This window comes from Hylobates moloch, unplaced genomic scaffold, assembly GCF_009828535.3.
Source record: "Hylobates moloch isolate HMO894 unplaced genomic scaffold, HMol_V3 SCAFFOLD_22, whole genome shotgun sequence".
In the NCBI taxonomy this organism is placed as follows: domain Eukaryota; kingdom Metazoa; phylum Chordata; class Mammalia; order Primates; family Hylobatidae; genus Hylobates; species Hylobates moloch.
Genome location: NW_026652297.1, coordinates 20,648,540 through 20,666,791, shown reverse-complemented (window position 1 = coordinate 20,666,791; position 18,252 = coordinate 20,648,540). Strand labels below are relative to the sequence as shown.

The 18,252-nt window shown below is 46.2% G+C and overlaps 1 protein-coding gene across 1 annotated transcript in view; it reads left to right on the top strand.

Moving 5' to 3' along the window:
• The first annotated feature begins 503 nt into the window (after positions 1 to 503).
• The window catches only part of COLQ (collagen like tail subunit of asymmetric acetylcholinesterase), a 71,884-nt gene continuing 54,135 nt past the window's right edge, over positions 504 to 18,252 (top strand). The window contains exon 1 of the mRNA XM_032144280.2: positions 504 to 810. Within this exon, the coding sequence (XP_032000171.1) occupies positions 705 to 810 (106 nt within the window). The 5' untranslated portion in view covers positions 504 to 704. The remainder of the gene's footprint in view (positions 811 to 18,252) is intronic.

Here is an 18,252-nt window from a genome sequence, read left to right as displayed (position 1 = left end):
TTTTGCCTTGCACTGAATCAAAAGGTTGCAGCTTTTGGAGAGAGAAACACTTTTTCACAGAGAAAGCTGTTTGGAAATATAAACTACTTCTTTCCTCCTTTTTATTGGATGATTAAAGAAAAAAATTAAAAGTTAACTTTACATTTGTTACACAATGGGTAAAAATGTCACAGGCTGACAGTGGAGGGGTTTTTCTCCATGAAATTCGGTTTGAATCAGGAGAGTTGTTTCTGCCCAGTTCCAAGCAGGTAGATGGTGGCGCATAACCAATTAGGAATCTCTCTGCCCTTGAGGACTGCCTCCAGTGAACATCTGAGACTTGGCTGCCTTCTCATCACCTCTTCACTAGCCACTGACCTCAGTCTCCAAAAAAGAAAATTTTGACATCTTAATTTTAATGTGGGCATTTGATATGGTGCTTGAGATAAATATAACTCTATGTAGTATGGAGACGGTTTAATGGGAAATGGTTGGCATTCTTTCTTGGTAAAGGCATGGGGGACAGCAGAGGTGGGGGAAGGAGAGAGAGGGAGGGGGTGAGGAGGAGGGAGAGGGAAAGAGAAAGAGGGAAAGACACACACACACACACACACACACACACACACACACGCATGCAAACAGCAGTGAGGAAGAGAAAAGCAGAGATAAGCAAGGCTCCGCAGCAGCCTCCTTTCTAACTTGACACTCGCCAGACCCTGGCCAGCATGGTTGTCCTGAATCCAATGACTTTGGGAATTTATCTTCAGCTTTTCTTCCTCTCTATCGTGTCTCAGCCGACTTTCATCAACAGCGTCCTCCCAATCTCAGCAGGTAAATGATGGCCACAACTTTCCTTTCTTCCGTCTATCAGGGGACAGGGGGAGGAAGGAAGATTGTTTTGCAATGTGTCCTGATGTTTTTGCCATTCAGCTCTTGGTGGAGGGAGGTTGGAAGGGAGACGGACGCCCCAGCAGCTTCCTGTCACCCGAGCTTGTCTCGGAAGCCCCTTCTGTCCTTGTTCCAACCGGCTCCTACCTGGCTGCTCAAAGCAGAGATGCTTTGAAAAATGGTTTCTGCCTCCCCTACTTCTCCCCATTTGCTGCATGATTTCATCTTGGTCAGGAATTTTGGAGAGCTTAAAAGAGACAGAGGAGTGCAAGTAATAGAGAAGTGAGTCTCAGATGTTTCTATAAATACATCTCTGACCTCTTCGAAGGGGGCTTGCCTCACAGGGGCTGTTGTGGAGTAAACAAACCTCTTTCCAGACCCAGATAGCATCCATGGCCACAATAGTCCCTCGAAGGGAAAATGCAGGTGGCAGGGGCCGGTGGGGTGGGGGGTGGGCAGCGGCGGGCAGTTGCAGCCTCAGGACTAGGTTTTCCCTTTCTCCAGCCCTGTCTTCCTGGGTGCGACTTCCCTTCAGCCTCAGACAAGGCAGCTGGAGGTCCTGAGAGAAGAGAGCTTTCCAGGGAGAAGTGGAGGGGGTTCCACAGTGACAGCCAGGTCTGGAGCTGAGTGTGTCTGCAGGGTATGAGGCTGGGAGATTTGGGGAAGGGGCTGTGTCTGGCAGCCTGCAACCTTTCCTGAGGTCACCAGGCTGTTGCCCTTGTCCTGTCTGGCCCAGAGCAGGGGAAGTATTGGGTTACTAGTATGGCCTATTTAAACCTTTCTGAGGAAACTCAAATGTTTCCGGAGGGCTTGAAGGAGGCAGGCAGACCCTCACAGCCCCCCTCAATTCACCTCAGTGACCCCTGACTCTCCCCAGCAAAGTTTTAGTTATGCCTCCAACATGGGTCTCATAAATACTTCAACTGAGACAGGAATTTCACTATCACTGCCTTTGCTGGAAACACAGGGAGGGCCAGAAATGCCAGGCTCTCGGAGAGGGCACATCTCTGAATCCAGCTCCCAACTGCTGTCCATTGATAAAAACAGCTCATCAGCAAGTTGTGTAGCCAACGTTTGTGGGCCGTGAGGGAGTGACTCAGAGACTGGTGTGGGGCTAATTATAAAAGTGTGAGAAACAGAAGGAGGTGGAGGCAGATTTGCAGAGAATTCAGGAGGGTGGGCAGGAAAGGTGAGTGGTGGTATCACCGTGGGTGTGTGCCCACATGCCCCTGCAAATTCAAGTTAAGAGCATCAAGCTTCTTCTAGGAGTGAGTAGTCATTATTCATTCCCCAGTTCAAGGGAGAAGCTTGAGAGTTAATTTGGCCTAGTTTGGTGGTTCTTAATCATGTTTGGGTCACGGATTCCTTTGAGAATCTGCTGAAGGTTAGGACTTAAGGAAACTCAGTTTTCTGGTTCTAGCCCTGCCTCTGATGAGCTCCCTGACTTCTGAGAGACAGTGGCCTTACACTATAAGCACCATGTGGGCAGGGCATGTGTCTCTCTTGTACCTTACTGTTTTCCCAGGGTCAGAACAGTGCCTGGCACTTAGTAATTAATAAATACTTGATGAATGAATGAATAAAAGCTTCTCATCTACAAACTGGGGTTTACCATCATTTTGTATTACTTAAATAGCACCAAAGTGGTTAAGGAGTTAATAAAACTAGAGAGAAAAGAACCTCTGGTTTTCTTTTGAACTCTTTGCCTTGGAGAGCACCCTGGCACAGCATAGATATCTCTTAGGTAAGGTTTTTGCAGACTGTACCAATCAGGGCCACAGCAGGATAAAGAAGCAACTCAGGTGGTTCAGATGAAAAGATCTGAATGAAGGGATCACTTTGAGAGGTGTGGGTGGGGTTAAGGGAACCAACAAGGAATGCTGAGGCACCTAGAGGTTAGCAACTGCAATACGCCTTTACCACCCTGTGCTTGAAAAGGCAAGAGGGGCAAATAGGAAAATGGATCCCAGGGAGATTTGGAGCCTTGGAGGAGGGGCCATCAAGCAAGAGCATTGGTCATGGAGGGACCTAAAGCAGGGAGAAAGTGAGAGAGAAAGATACCATCTTCTCTCTCCTCCCATCCAAGCACCTATTGGCAGCGCCTCTCATTGGCCAGCCCAACTTGAAGCCAGAGGGCAGAGCATGGAGGTCAGAGACCAGAACACTGAGGGCAGAGAGCCAAGGGGAGGGTTGGGATGGAGAACAACCAGTGCGCACATCCACACGCACTTCTGGCTGGGAATGTGGTCGTTAGACAGTTGGGAAAACGATGGAATAGACCTAGGGAAATCACTAAGGTAACCAGCTCAGTATCACAAAGATATGTTTTCTCCGGTGGTCACTTGGCTTTGTCCCCCTAATTTAGTCACCATGGCTTTATGACAGCACAGTTCAGAAATAAACTTAAGCTTTAAAAAAATGGAAACTGTTCCTTGTAATCCTTTGGAAATATTTTCCAACAGTTTGATGTAAAATATTCTATATTCAGAAGCTTATAGACTCTTATTCTTCTGAAGATAGGCTGTGTCTACACAGAAAATAAGGGCAACCAGGAAAATCTTTTCATTCTATGCATTATAACTTAGTGAGTGCCTACTGTGTGCTTGGCACTCTAATGTGTGCTTCAGGGGACACGGAGACAAGTAGGATGTGGCCTCTGCTCTGAGGGATTCCATGATCACCTGCTTTTGAAACACAGGTGGCATGTGGTAAATGCCCCGGAAAGGGATTGTGATGGAGGAAGAGCTCTCACGGGCCTGTAGGCCAGTACTTACCTTCATAGATAATCCACTCCTTCACTGCCTTCAGCAAAGACCATTCCAGAAGTGCCATGCACAGCACCAGCTATCTGGATCAGAGGTTCATTACCTGCAGCCTCCTCTGCTGGGTCCCAGAGGAGAACCAGGAATGGAGCAAAAAACATCAGAGGCCAGAACTGATGAGAGAAATGCCATCGCTAAAGCACATAATATTTGATACACACAAAACTATTTCAGGCCTTTAAGCCTATTAACTCTTATTTTCGGCAGCACTCTAATAGACATAGATAGTATGTGACTTGAAAGCTGGTGATTACATATAGCATATTAAATTGGGGAGGGAGGAGTTGCTGCTTAAGCTAGACACAATGACAGATGGTAAGAATGATTACAAGAAAAACAATAAAGAATTAGGAAATGGGTCTGAGATTTCAAAAAGAATAGTAGGCCAGGCATGGTGGCTCACGCCTGTAATCCCAGCACTTTGGGAGGCTGAGGTGTGTGGATCACCTGAGGTCAGGAGTTCGAGACCAGCCTGACCAACATGGAGAAACCCCGTCTCTACTAAAAATACAAATTTATCTGGGTGTGGTGGCGCATGCCTGTATCCCAGCTACTCAGGAGGCTGAGGCAGGAGAATTGCTTGAACCTGGGAGGCTGAGGTAGCAGTGAGCTGAGATCGTGCCATTGCACTCCAACCTGGGCAACAAGAGTGAAACTTTGTTTAAAAAAACAAACAAAAAATAGTAGACTAGAGCTACCTCTAGAGCCTCTGCTCTGTCTGTAACCCCTGAAGGCGTCATTGACTACAGCACATTAACTGGCTTTCATTATGATGAGCAGGAATGGTCCAGTAATGACTGGATTGTGCCTACTTTATCTTGCTTAAGAAGGTAGATAAATGCCATTTATACATTAGAATGATTTCTACTGAACGTGGCAATTATTAAAAATGCCAAGATTCCCACGTTTGGTATATTGCCTTAACCATTGGTGGGTAATAAACCACTGTGACACTTGGTAGATTAAAACAACAACCATTTATTGTTGAAGTTCATGTGTTTGTGGGTAAACTGAGGGTCAGCTAATCTAGCCTGGGTCTGGCTGGCCCTGGCTAGACTCACTTATGGGTCTGTGGATTGACTTGGCTCCAATATCCACCCACGGTTGTAGCTCAGTAGTAGTACAATTTCCAGAATGTGGAGGCACAGACACAAAGACAATAATATTTACCGGAGGGCAGGCCTTCCACACAGTTTAATTTGTGTAATTCTCGCAGCACTCCTGAATGGGGGCAGCACCACTTCCCCTTTCAGATTAGGAAATGGCAGCTCAGAAAGGTTAAGTGACTTGCCCAAGGTCATGCAGCTGTTATGTGGGAGAGCTGGAGACTGGAATCCTGCTTCTTTAAATCCAGGGCTTTCACCAATATAGACCAAATCTGCTTATGGTTTTGGATAAATAGTGATATTGGCTTTTAAAATCCTGTAGGCTACCCTCCTATCCTCTGGAAACTCCCCTCTGGATTCTTTTTTGTTTGTTTGTTTTTTCGAGACAGGGTCTTGCTCTGTCGCCCAGGCTGGAGTGCAGTGGCGCAATCTCGGCTCACTGCAACCCTCCACCTTCCAGGTTCAAGCAATTGTCATACCTCTGCCTCCTGAGTAGCTAGGAGTACAGGCACGTGCCACCAAGACTGACAAATTTTTGTATTTTTAGTAGAGACGGGGTTTTGCCATGTTGGCCAGGCTGGTCTCGAACTCCTGACCTCAAGTGATCCGCTGGCCTTGGCCTCCCAAAGTGCTGGGATTACAGCCACCATGCCCCGCCTGGATTCTTTATTTTCCATTCCCTCCTACTTTTTCCTCAGGATATCAATGCCCAAAGCTCTAGCAAAAGACTGAATATTGCTTTATATTAAAGTGTGCATGACTTGCCAGGGTACTGATTTATCTCTCCTTTGATGGTTCTTGCATTTTAATGGAGGTTAAGGATCTAAGCTAAACAATACTCTAGTGAAATGGTGTCAACCAGAGTGTTTGGGGGTGGGGAGCCAGGGGAATCCACTTCACAAGCCTTCCCTTTAGGCATTGTGAGCTGACCCATCGATGCCCCTGCAGACACATGTGGCTTCCCTCATTGAATACAGGATTTTCCAGGAAGGCAGGACTCTCCAGGTGATGTTTGGGTCCGGGTCTCAGAAACCAGATGGTGAGAACACCCAAATCCAGTCCTGTAGAGTGAGATCAGATGGAAGGATGTGATTTCTGTCTGGGTACTGGAATCTTCTCCTGTTGCCTGCTGGGATGTAACCCAGGGCAGGCCTTTTGTGGCCTGTAGGGCCTGATGTCCAGCCCCGTGCTCCCCTGCCTGGAAGCCAGCCAGGCCACCACTTGGGAACTATCCATGTTCTTGGCACTAGATTATAGACCATTTATTTGTGTCTGATGCTGATCAGCTATTGTTTAATGCTCCATAATGCACTTGCCAGCCATCTCCTCTGATTTACCGCCCCATATTTCCTATGGATAATAAAATCAGAGAGGATTCTTAAATTAAAGAACTCTCTAAGGGGTCCCAGGCTTCCTGCCAACCCCATCCCAAGCCTCTGCATGCAGCAGTAGGCTCATGTCCTGTTCAGACACAGAGAGGGATGGGTGTGAGAGATGGGAGACTTTCCCTTCTGATAAGTTGGGCCAACCCCCGACCTTACTGTTTGCCACACTCACACCTCCTTTTTCAGATCCACAGCCACCACTGCCATATCCATACAAAAACAACACAGCTCCAGAGTGAACAGAGAGCCGCTCTGGCTTCGATGAGACACCAAATAACCTCGTGTCCCATTTTCTTTATTTTATTTTTTATTTTGATTTTTTTGAGACGGAGTCTCGCCCTGTCGCCCAGGCTGGAGTGCAGTGGCACGATCTCAGCTCACTGCAACCTCCGCCTCCTGGGTTCAAATAGTTCTCTTGCCTCAGTTTCCTGAGTAGCTGGGATTACAGGCGCCCACCACCACGCCCAGTTAATTTGTATTTTTAGTAGAGACGGGGTTTCACCTTGTTGGCCAGGCTGGTCTCGAACTCCTGACCTTGTGATCTGCCTTCCTCAGCCTCCCAAAGTGCTGGGATTACAGGCATGAGCCACCGCCCCCAGCCCCCATCTTCTTTAAATGCAATTCAGTCATAAGTACCACTTGTATTTCTCCTATGGACTGGCACCAATGATCCCACAAGCCTCTTGTTTTACAAAGCACTTTCACAATTACAGTTGTCTTGCCCTTCACAGTAGCCCCTACTGTGAGGGGTCCTGGGTGCAAATTGTGCCTCCCTTGGTTATGAACTGTGTGATGGTGGAGAGCTCATTTCATGCAGTGAGCCCCAAGTTTCTCATCTGAAGAATGGATATAATAGTCTCTGTCTCACAGAATTGCTATGAGGATTTATTAATTCAACAAACATTTCATGAGTGCCAACTATATGCCTGGGGATATGCAGCAGTGAGCAAGCAGACAAAAATATCCCACCCACATGGAGTTTCTGTCATCTCTCTGAGAAGAACTTATCCAGTCCTAAGAGATGAATGAAAGACGGAGTTGGTGAACCAGCTGCCCAAAGACCAAATCCAGCCTTTATGCTTAGCCCTTAGAGTACTAAAGGTGGGGGGTGGTGATTTCTAAAAATTGCCTTAGTGGCTAACATTTAAAAATTGAATGCTTTAACATTAAAAAAAAAAGTATTTCTGATATCTATTTAGCAAAAAATAAAATAAAATTAGCAAAAAATAAAATAAAATAAAATAAAGAAGCAAACATCTTGAAAAGCAGGACAAGCTGCTGGACGCACATTCTGGCCATCACTGGAATGGAGCTTTTCCAGCTCACCAAGTCTGCTCTTAACCCCCTTCCACCTCCCTTACTACATCTACCTCTCTAGCCCCCTCTGGGCATGTGACTCTGATCTCTGGGACCAGGAGCCCTGCTGGCTTGGCCTCTGCCTTCCCCTTCTTCAGCATCTGTCTAGAATCCCAAAGCTCTGCACAGCTCAGTTTGAAAGTCAACATTCTAGATCAGAGAGTCTCAAACTACAGCACTGGTTCCCAGCCCTGGTTAGGCAAAAGAATATGCACCTGGGTTGCATTATGAACGTCCAGAGTCCAAGCTGAGCAGATGAATTAAATCAGAATCTCTGGGGTATTGGATCAGGCATCGGGAATGCTTAAAGTCCTCCAGGTGATCCTAATGTCTGGCGAGGGCTAATCACTGAACTACGGCCAGCATGGAAATCACCTGGAGGGCTTGTTAAACTGAGACCACTGAGACACACCCTGGGAATTTCTAATTTAGTAGTTCTAGTGTGAGGCCCAAGAGTGTGATGCTGCTGGTCCGTGGACCACGCTGTAAGAGCCTCTGCTCTAGCTCACCTCTGAGTTCCTATATTAGTTTCCTATGGCTACTGTAATAAGTCATCACAAACATAGTGGCTTAAAACAGCATACATTTATTATCTTATGGTTCTGGAGGTCAGAAGTCTGAAATCAAGGTGTTGGCAAGGCCGAGCTCCCTCAGAAGGCTCTCGAGAAGCATCCATTTCCTGCCTTGTCCAGCTCTAGAGCTTCATTTCTTTCATTCTTTGGTTCCTGGCCCCTTTCTCCACCTTCAAAACAAGCAGCATAGCATCTTGCTTCAGTGGTCACATTGCCTCATTCTGTGTCAAATGTACTCTGCCTGTCTCTTTTAATGACCCTTGTGGTTGTATTTAGGATCCACCCAAGTAATCCAGGATAATCCCCTCATTTTAAACTTCTTAATTTAATCACATGTACAATGTCCCATTTTCCATATAAGGTAACATTTACAGGTTCCAGGGATCAGGATCTGGATATCTGTAGGGGCTGCCACAGGTTACCTAGTTTTTCCACTAGGTAAACAGACCCATGAGTGTTTTGTTAAAGTGACATCAGAATCAAAGGCACAGGGATGTGTACTGTCTTCATTTGGGTTCCTTCTCAGAAGTGGAGCCTGAGACAAGGATTTGAGTGCAAGTAGCTTATTTGGGAGGTGATCTCAGAAGGGCAGTGGGGAAGTGAGACGGGGAAGTGAGACAGGGAAGAGAAGACAGTCAGTATGGAGTGTGTTCGGGAGCAGGTTACTGCTATGAGCAACTGGGGCTCAATTCTACTGGGGGCCTTAGGGAGACAGGCAGGGGACTGGGATATTTATCCATCAACTCCTGGGGATTTTCACCACTCTCTTCTTCCTGGTTACCCCAAACAACTTCCCATGGTTGGAGAAGTGCTCTGGCATAGACACAAGACCCTGTGGTGGGAAGCTGAAAGCATGAGCAGGATCGGCGAATGGGCGGGATTGATGAATACGGGCAGGGAAGTGTCCTCTGCTATAGATAGTGTGAGAGACCAGCTGTGTCCTGCTGGCCCTTACACAGTTCCTTGCCTCCATCACCCCTCTGGACAGTAACAGTTATAGCTCAGCAGCCCTTCCCTGCCAGGATGCAGAAGTTGGGATCCAGCGGGCCATGGAACCACCACTAAAAACACTAAAATTACCTTTCATTGAGTACTTTCTGGTCGCCAGATTCTTGACACATATTATATTTAATCTTCACAACAATGTCACAAGGTAGCCATTAGTACCCCTGTTTTACCAAAGAGGAAAGGAACATTAATAGAGGTGCAGTCACACGGTGTCTGGGTCAGCATTCCACATCAGGACTTCTGACCCCAAACCATGACAAAGGCAGAATCGCGGAGTGGTTAGGAGTAGGGCCTCTGGTGCTGCACTGCTGGAGGTCAAATCCTGTGTTCCCTTAGCTTTGTGACCTTGGCAAATTACCCTGTTGGTGCCTCAGCTTCCTCGTCTATGAAATGGCTGTAAAAGCAGGTTTTCACTCCCAGAGAAGTTGTAAGGATTAAGTGGTCTAATTATGAGCATAAAGTACTTTCAATAGTGCCTGGCATACAATGTGTGATATATACATATTTTCTGTCATTCTTTCCAGAACCTCATGGTGTCTCTACACATGGCAAGAGGTCACGATCTTTTTCCATAATTAATTGTGTCAAAAGGCAAAAATCCCAAATACAACCCAAAGAACTTTTTGCTTAAAATATCCAGTGAGTTATGGCAAAAAAGAAGAGACTCAGCTTCCACCCACTTTGCATTTATAAACCAGCCCCTAAAGAAGGAACACGTTGCCCAGAGAAGGAGGCTTCTCGTGGTGACCGGCTTTCCCAGATGCTTTAAAAATACACCTGGCCCTCTTCCATCTCCCAGCCCAGGAGCATTTAGCTCCATTCAAGCCCGCACTTATCTCTCATGGCAACCAGCATAAACACAGGCATGGGGCGCGTGTTTGGGAGCTGGCGACAGCTGAAGGAGAGGCCTTGTGGCTGCTACAGGCTTTGCACCATCAACCAGCTGGGGGCTGCGAATGAAAAAAGAGAGGAAAGAAAAGAAGGAAGCATCAGTGTGAGTCGGGCAGGTTCCTCCCTCCCAGGCATCCCACACTTTGCTCACTCATCCTGTACCACTCTCCTCTTCCTATGGGTGTCTTTGAGAAGTTTAGAGAAGGCACCAGGAGCTTTCCTGCTGCTGTTGGGATTTCTCTCCTAGGACCATGCTCCACAGAGTACTTTCCAGGGGTTTCGGGCCTGGCATGGGGCTTCTTGGGGACCCAGGAAGACAGGGAATGGGGTGACATTGGCCATCCTACTTGGAGAGACTTTCCTGCCCACCTGCTCTTCTTACTTCACTAGGATTCTGGGTTTGTTCCAGTGTTTGGACTTGTCCCCTGTATGAGGGGACTGTCGGGTGGGTTATGATCGTGAGGAGTTGAAATTGGACTGCCCTTTGTGTCCAACAGGGCCCACTTGGCTTCTGAGACCGTCCTTATTGGGATGGACCTCATGGAGTGGCCCCAAAAAGTTTCCAGATTCTCCGTGGTCATCTAGAAATGAAATTCTCAACCACTGAGCGGTGTCCAGGACTTAGGGAGGCTCCAGGTGCGGAAACAATCTGTTTTCCTTCTGTTGATCTTCTCGAGAGCTGGGTGGAGCAAGGTCATGGTAGGGAACCATCATGGTGGAAAACACAGGAGTCCCCTGTCTCTAGAGAGCAGCAGGGCCCTGCAGGAGCAGCGTTGGTTGGGTGGTTTGTCCCCTCACTCTTCCTGTCTGCCAGTAGAAAGTGAGGATTGAAGGGCCGAGGTGACTTTAGGAACAATCTGGGCCACAGAAATGCTTTCCCCAGAGTATATGAGGGAAATGGTTTATTTGCCTTTCTTTTCTTTTCTTCCGTTACCTGAGTCCGCTGCTCTGGCCCTCACTTCCCTCTGCTGTGGAGTCCTGAGAATAAGAGTGCATTGGCTGGACAGGCTTGAGAGCCGGCTGCCCTGGGCATGACTGCCAAGATTATTTTGTTCATGTCCAGTAGAAGGTCATATGGAGACATGTAGGCAGGGGGTTGGCCATTTGCCTGTTTACTTGTGTTTTTAGACAGACTTGCAGTGCAGTCCTTAGGAGTTCAGGTAAAATTAGGACACATCTGTAGTGTTGGACAAGTCATTTGCTCTCTTATAGGATCCAGTTTCCTCATCTGTAAAATTAAGAGGTGGACCAGACTTTAAATATCCTTTTAGACTTAGACTTTCCCTGACTTTGTGGCTAACATGCTGTTTGCAAATTTACAGAATTAGCACCCACACAAAGAAGGGGTCTTGGCGTGTGTTTCTCTTCTGAGCATTGGCACTGAGAACCCATTATGTGAGAGTAAAAGGCATGGAGTTCCCATTCACACAGCTCTGGACTTGAGTGAGTCTCTGTAACCCATCAGCTGAGAGATCTTGGTCATGTGATCTTTGTTTTGGTTTCCTTCCTTCCTTCCTAACTTCATTCCTCCCTCCCTCCCTCCCTTCCTCCCTTCCTCTCCCTTGCTCTCTTTCTCCCCTCCCCTCCCCTCCGTTCCCCTCCCTTCCTCTCCCCTCCCCTCCTGTCCCCTTCCATCCTGTCCACTTCCCTCCTTGTCTCACTCTGTCACCAGGCTGGAGTGCTGTGGCAATCACGGCTCACTGCAGTCTCCACCTTCTGGGCTCAAGGGATCCTCCCACCTCAGCGCTCCTTCCAGTAGCTGGGATTACAGGCACATGCCACCATACCCAGCCAAATTTTGTATTTTTTGTAGAGACAGGGTTTTGCCATGTTGCCCAGGCTCGTCTTGAACTCCTGGGCTCAAATGATCCACCTGCCTTGGCTTCCCAAAGTGCTGGGATTATAGGCATGAGCCACTATGCCCAGCCACGGTTTAATTTCTTAATATTTCAGTTTCCACATCTGTAAAATGGAGATAGTAAGAGTCTCCATTTTAGATGGTGATGGGGATAAAATGAGCTAATACATACAGAGCTTTGCACTGCACCTGACGTACAGTTTGCTCTCAATTACTGGTTGCAACCATTATTCCAAATGGTGGAGAGAAACTAGAATTCAGCCACTTGCCTCCTCCTGGGATGCTTCATTCCACTATCATCCCATCTGCTTTTTTTTTTTTTTTTTAGTTGTAGTCTCGCTCTGTCACCCAGGCTAGACTGCAGTGGCACGAGCTTGGCTCACTGCAAGCTCCGCCTCCCGGGCTCACGCCATTCTCCTGCCTCAGCCTCCTGAGTAGCTGGGACTACAGGCGCCTGCCACCACGCCTGGCTAATTTTTTTTTGTATTTTTAGTAGAGACAGGGTTTCACCGTGTTAAGCCAGGATAGTCTCGATCTCCTGACTTCATGATCCACCCACCTCGGCCTCCCAAAGTGCTGGGATTACAGGCATGAGCCACTGCGCCCGGCCCCATCTGCTCTTATTCAGTGCTGAAGATTCCAGTTTCAGAATTGAGAGTCTCCATCTAAAGCCTGAGGCTGAGTTGGGGACATCCCAGTGCACAGGCTATGGAACGGGAGGTCTGGGTTCAGAATCCAAACTCCACAGGACCTTGGATATCATAGAATCAATTTTCCTCACCTGGAAAAGGGGAATATACAATCCATAACGTCATTGCGAGGATCCAAGGAGAGAGCCTGGGAATGGCACAGCTCCGGGCCTGTGTCAGAGTATGTACTCAGGAATTACTGTTGTACTTTGAGGGGCAACATTTGACTTTCAGGACATGGGATGCTCACACCTGAGGACAACACCTTAGCCATTCTGAGTTCTCAGTAGAAAGGCCTGCTACCCAGCAAAGTTCATAGGCAGGAGCGCTTCCTTTGGCTGTGAAGGAGAAAGCTTCTCCCCTTCTAAGACAGGGGTGATCTTAGGAGGAAACCCTACAAGGCACTGCAATCCTGAGACTGTCCACTTTTTGGAAATTATGCAACTCTATGCAAAACCTAGCAAGAAGACAAGCCACGTACTGTATCTAGTTAATCTGCATCAGAACAGGCCCTCTGTCCACATGGCATCTGTCTTGCATGCTTCCTTTGAGGTGACAATGGTCATCAAGTCACCAGGCCTGCCTAGTGCAGGTCCTCCTGGGCAATCAGAGGAAAATGATTAAATATGAGATTTTCAAGTGGAATGCCAGCAAATAGTGGCTGATTTGACATAGATGCCCAGTTTTCTGGCCATATACCCATCTGCTGCCGCTTTGCATTTTGCTCAATTTTTTTTCTAATTGAAGCAATAAAATCCATTTGAGTTGATTAAGATCCTCCTTCTTCTTATAGTTATTATGTATGTAATTTTTTTATTTTTAGTAAAGACAGGGTCTAGCCATGTTGCCCAGGCTGGTCTTGAACTGCTGAGCTCAAGCGATTTGCCTGCCTCAGCCTCCCAAAGTGTTGGGATTACAGGCATGAACCACTACACCTGGCCTGCAGTGTGGTTTTAATTTTCATATAATGAAAATTATATACAATTTATAATATATAATTTAATTCTTATATAATGAATGAGACTGAAAATTTGCCCATTTTTCATCTGTCAGATGGGCAAAATTCAAAAGATGTAACATCAGACTGTTGGTGAAGGTGTGTGGAAACAGACATTCTCATCCACTGCTCCTAGGAGGGGATGTGAATTGATGGGGGCTTTGTGGAATTATTTGATGAATAATTTGATGAATTATTCACTCGTCAAACCTGGCTTTCCGTCTCTAGATTCATTACGACTATTACTTAATATACATAGCATTTGAGATACTTCCCCTCAATCAAATGACCAGTATTTGTTGTACTGCCTACAATATGCTTGGCTACTTGTTATACAGATGGTTGGAGTTTGTGTGAGAGCAAAGCAATCAAGACAAGGAGATAACTCATCTATGTTCAAGTAAGACTCTGCCATTTACCTGGGCACTTATTTGAGCTTCAGTTTACTTATCTCAGAGCTGTTGTAGGCCAATGCTTAGCACATAGTGAGTGCTCAATACGTGTTGTTGAGAGTTGTGACAGCTGGTGTTGGCAGGCTACCTAAGGTAAAGACTGTTTTTGTGTTCTGCTTTAGGCCATAAGAAAACACCAGAAAAAGTTACAAATGAATTAAGATTTAAATATAAAATGTGAAACTATAAAATTATTAGAAAAAACCTTGGGAATTTTTTTGGGTAACTTGGGTGTGTGGAAAAACCCAGAAACCATAAAAGAAAATAATTGTACATTAAATTCTGCTACATAAAAAAATAATGTGTAGCAAAAGCAAACTCAAAAGGCCAAAACAAACTAGGGAAAATAGTTGCAAGCCATATAATAAAGTGTTTCTTTCCTATATATAAGAAAAATAATGTAAGAGAAAAATTGACAACCCAATGAAAAAAATGGAAAAAGTATAAATGGCTTCAAAATGTTTGAAAATATTCTCAGTCTCATTTACTATATGAGAAATGAAAATTAAAACCATGCTGAAGGCTAGGTGCAGTGGCTCACACCTGTAATCCCAGCACTTTGGGAGGCTGAGGCTAGCAGATCACTTAGCCCAAGTGTTTGAGACCAGCTGGCCGACATGGCAAAACCCCATCTTACTAAAAAATACAAAAAATTAGTTAGGCTTGGTGGCACACACCTGTAGTCCCAGCTTCTTGGGAGGCTGAGGTGGGAGGATTGCTTAAGCTTGGGAGGTCAAGGCTGCAGTGAACTGTGATTGCACCACTGTACTCCAGCCTGGGCAACAGAGTGAGACCCACTTTTCACCTATCATATCAAGTAGGCAAAATTTGAGAGGTCGAACATCAGACTGTTGGCAAAGGTGTATGGAAACAGGCGCTCTCATCCACTGCTCCTAGGAGGGGACGTGAATTGATGGGGGCTTTCTGGAGATCAATTAGGCAGTATGTGTAAAAATTACAAGTGCTCATACTTTTTGACTCAGTATTTTTATTTCTAGGAATTTATGTAATGGATAGTCTTACCAACATACACAAAGATGCATGTGGAAGGTTATTTAGTTACATTGTTTGCATCAGCAGATGTTTTCAAATCATCCAAATGCACATCAATAGGGGGCAGAGTGAACAGATTATGGTTCTTCCAAAGAAAGGGATATTATGCAGCCATAGAAAACAAAGTGGGGTGGGCATGGTGGCTCACGCCTGTAATCCTAGCACTTTGGGGGGGTGAGGTGGGAGGACCACTTGAGGCCAGGAATATGAGACCAGCCTGGGCAACATAGCAAGACCTCGTCTCTAAGAGAAAAAAAAAAGAAAAGAAAACAATGTGCATGCATTTTATGTAGTTACAGAATAATTTCTCAGAAATACTGTGAAGAGCCTTGTGCACTGGTGTGTGCCTATAGTCCCAGCTACTCAGGAGACTGAGGAAGGAGGATCGCTTGAATCTAGAAGTTCTGGGCTATAGTGCACTATGATGATGGGATATCCACACCAAGTTTGGCATCACCACAGTGTCCTTCCAGGAGCAGGGTGCCCCATTGCTCTAGGAGGGGTGAACCCGCTCAGGTTAGAAACAGAGCAGGTCAAAACTCCTGTGCTGATCATTAGTGGGATTATGCCTGCACTCCAGCCTGGGCAGCATAATGAGATGTCGCTTAAACAAAATTACTGTGAAGAAACCAAGAGGGAGTACCATATGTATAATAGAATATTACAAGTAACACTTTGAGTAAAAGGGGGAAAATATTATACCTACCTATTTGCTTGTATATGCATAAAATATTCCCAGAAGTATACATAGAAAACTAAGTAATGATTGATAATACATAATTGGAACTGGGTAGCTAAGGGAAAGGGATAGGAGAAAGAATTTTAATGTATACTTGTTTATATGTTTTGAATTTTGAATCACATGCATGTATTACCTATTCTAAACAATTAAACAAAACACCATCTGTACAAAGTTCTACCTTTCATCTGGAGCACAAGATGGAATTTTTTGTCTTTAAAAGTCCTTAGATCCAAAGCAGCAAGGAGAATTGAGATCTCAGGGAGTTTCCAGATTGGTAGAATCACAGGATTATAGTGCTACAAAAAGCCTAAGGTTTATCTTGCCAAGTTGCTCAGTTGATAAGTGCTAGTGCTCAACTGAGTCCAAAGGGATCAGCCCTAGGTTCCCCAATTTCTGGAATCCAAGGGTTTTAGTGACTTTCAGACCAATGGGTAGAGATGCCAGTCTGTGCCAGTGGGCAGCCATGGGACTTCCAGGAACCCAGCCTCCCTCCTCCGCACCTGTTGTGGACCCTTGGACAATAGATCCTGGAGGTGGGGTTGGGGGTGCAGGGATGGATCTAGGGAAAGGAATAAGTGAGCCAGGTGGTTTTGAATTACAAGTGCCTATAGAGCTAAACTGTCACCATGGAAAAATGAAGCCATGGAAACGTAGCGGCTGGAAGCACAGGATCTTTCCACGCAGTCACAGTTGTCAGCAGGTGTTGGAAATAACCCACCCTTTGGGCCCGATGCAGCTGGAAGGTTTTGTCTCTGACCTATGGCCAGATCTCCCGAATAATTCTACAAACTTGTCCTCCCCTGTCAAGCACTGGCAGAAGATTTAATAGCACCGGTTGATTTATGTTGGCTGCTGTAATCAAATTCAGAGTCAAGGCACAGCCAGCCATGGAGAGGTTTCTTTATGTTCCCTTGGCTCCTAATAGCATTGTCTCCGCCTTCCTCTCTACTTACCACATGCCATTTGGTCAAATTAGAACTTGAACTCAAAAAGCAGATACCTTTCTTTAGATAAGATCCAAAATAATTCTCTTGTCAGGGGAAAGGGGGATGGATTTGTTTCCTTGACTCTATGTGTGCAAAGGAGGTATTTTTGATATATGACTTATATAAAATAATGACCGATATGAGATGACAGATTTTCTTTCATTTTTTTTTTTTTTTGAGATGGAGTCTCGCTCTGTCGCCCAGGCTGGAGTGCAGTGGCGCAATCTCAGCTCACTGCAAGCTCCGCCTCCTGGGTTCACGCCATTCTCCTGCCTCAGCCTCTCCAGGTAGCTGGGACTACAGGCACCCGCCACCACGCCCGGCTAATTTTTTTGTATTTTTTAGTAGAGACGGGGCTTCACCGTGGTCGCAATCTCCTGACCTCGTGATCCGCCCGCCTCGGCCTCCCAAAGTGCTGGGATTACAAGCATGAGCCACCGCGCCCGGCCGACAGATTTTCTTTCATCCTTGTAGTGAGGGTAGACTTTTCCTCCTCATGACATCTCTGTGGATTAGGGGTGGGAGACAGAAGACAATAACCTTCTTATATTGTTTGCGGTGATTCAACGACCTGCTCAAGGCCTCTCAATGAGCGGCTTCAGGTTCCTCTAGGCGGCGCTGGTGCCTTAGCTCTGTGCAGCTCCAGGGGCCCCCTAGACATTTGTCAACAAGGGAGTGGGGCTGACCTACTCCCAACCCTAATCCTTGTGAACATATCTTCTGGTTCTCTGTTGCCTACCTAAAATTTTTAATGGTATTCTTTTTAAAATTAGGAACAATTTCAAACATTCAGAGAAAGTAAAGATAATTTGTTCAGGGAACACCAGTATGTCCACTGTTTGGGGCTGAATTGTGTCTCCCCCAAATTCATGTTGAAGCCCCAATAATACCCAGTACCTTAGAATGTGACTGTATTTCTTTTGGTTTTGGTTTTGTTTTTTGAGATGGAGTCTTGCTGTGTTGCCCAGGCTGGAATGCAGTGGTGCAATCTCGGCTCACCGCAACCTTCAGTTTCCAGGTTCAAACGATTCTCCTGCCTCAGCCTCCCAAGTAGCTGGGATTACAGGCACCCACCACCACACCTGGCTAATTTTTGTATTTTTTAGTAGAGAAGGGGTTTCACCATGTTGGCCAGGCTGGTCTCCAACTCCTGACCACAAGTGATCTACCTGCCTCGGCCTCCCAAAGCGCTGGGATTATAGGCATGAGCCACCATGCCCAGCCAGAATGTGACTATATTTGGAGATGAGGTCTTTATAAAAGTGATTAAGTTAAGATAAGGCCATTAGAGTGGGCATTAATCCAACTTGACTGGTGTTCTTATAAGAAGAGGAAATCTGAACACACAAAGAGACACGAAGGATGCGTTCTGAAGAGAGGCCATGTGAGGACATGGCAAGCAGGTGGCCATGCCCACGCCAAGGAGAGAGGCCTCAGGAGAAAACAAACCAGCCACACCTTGGTTTTG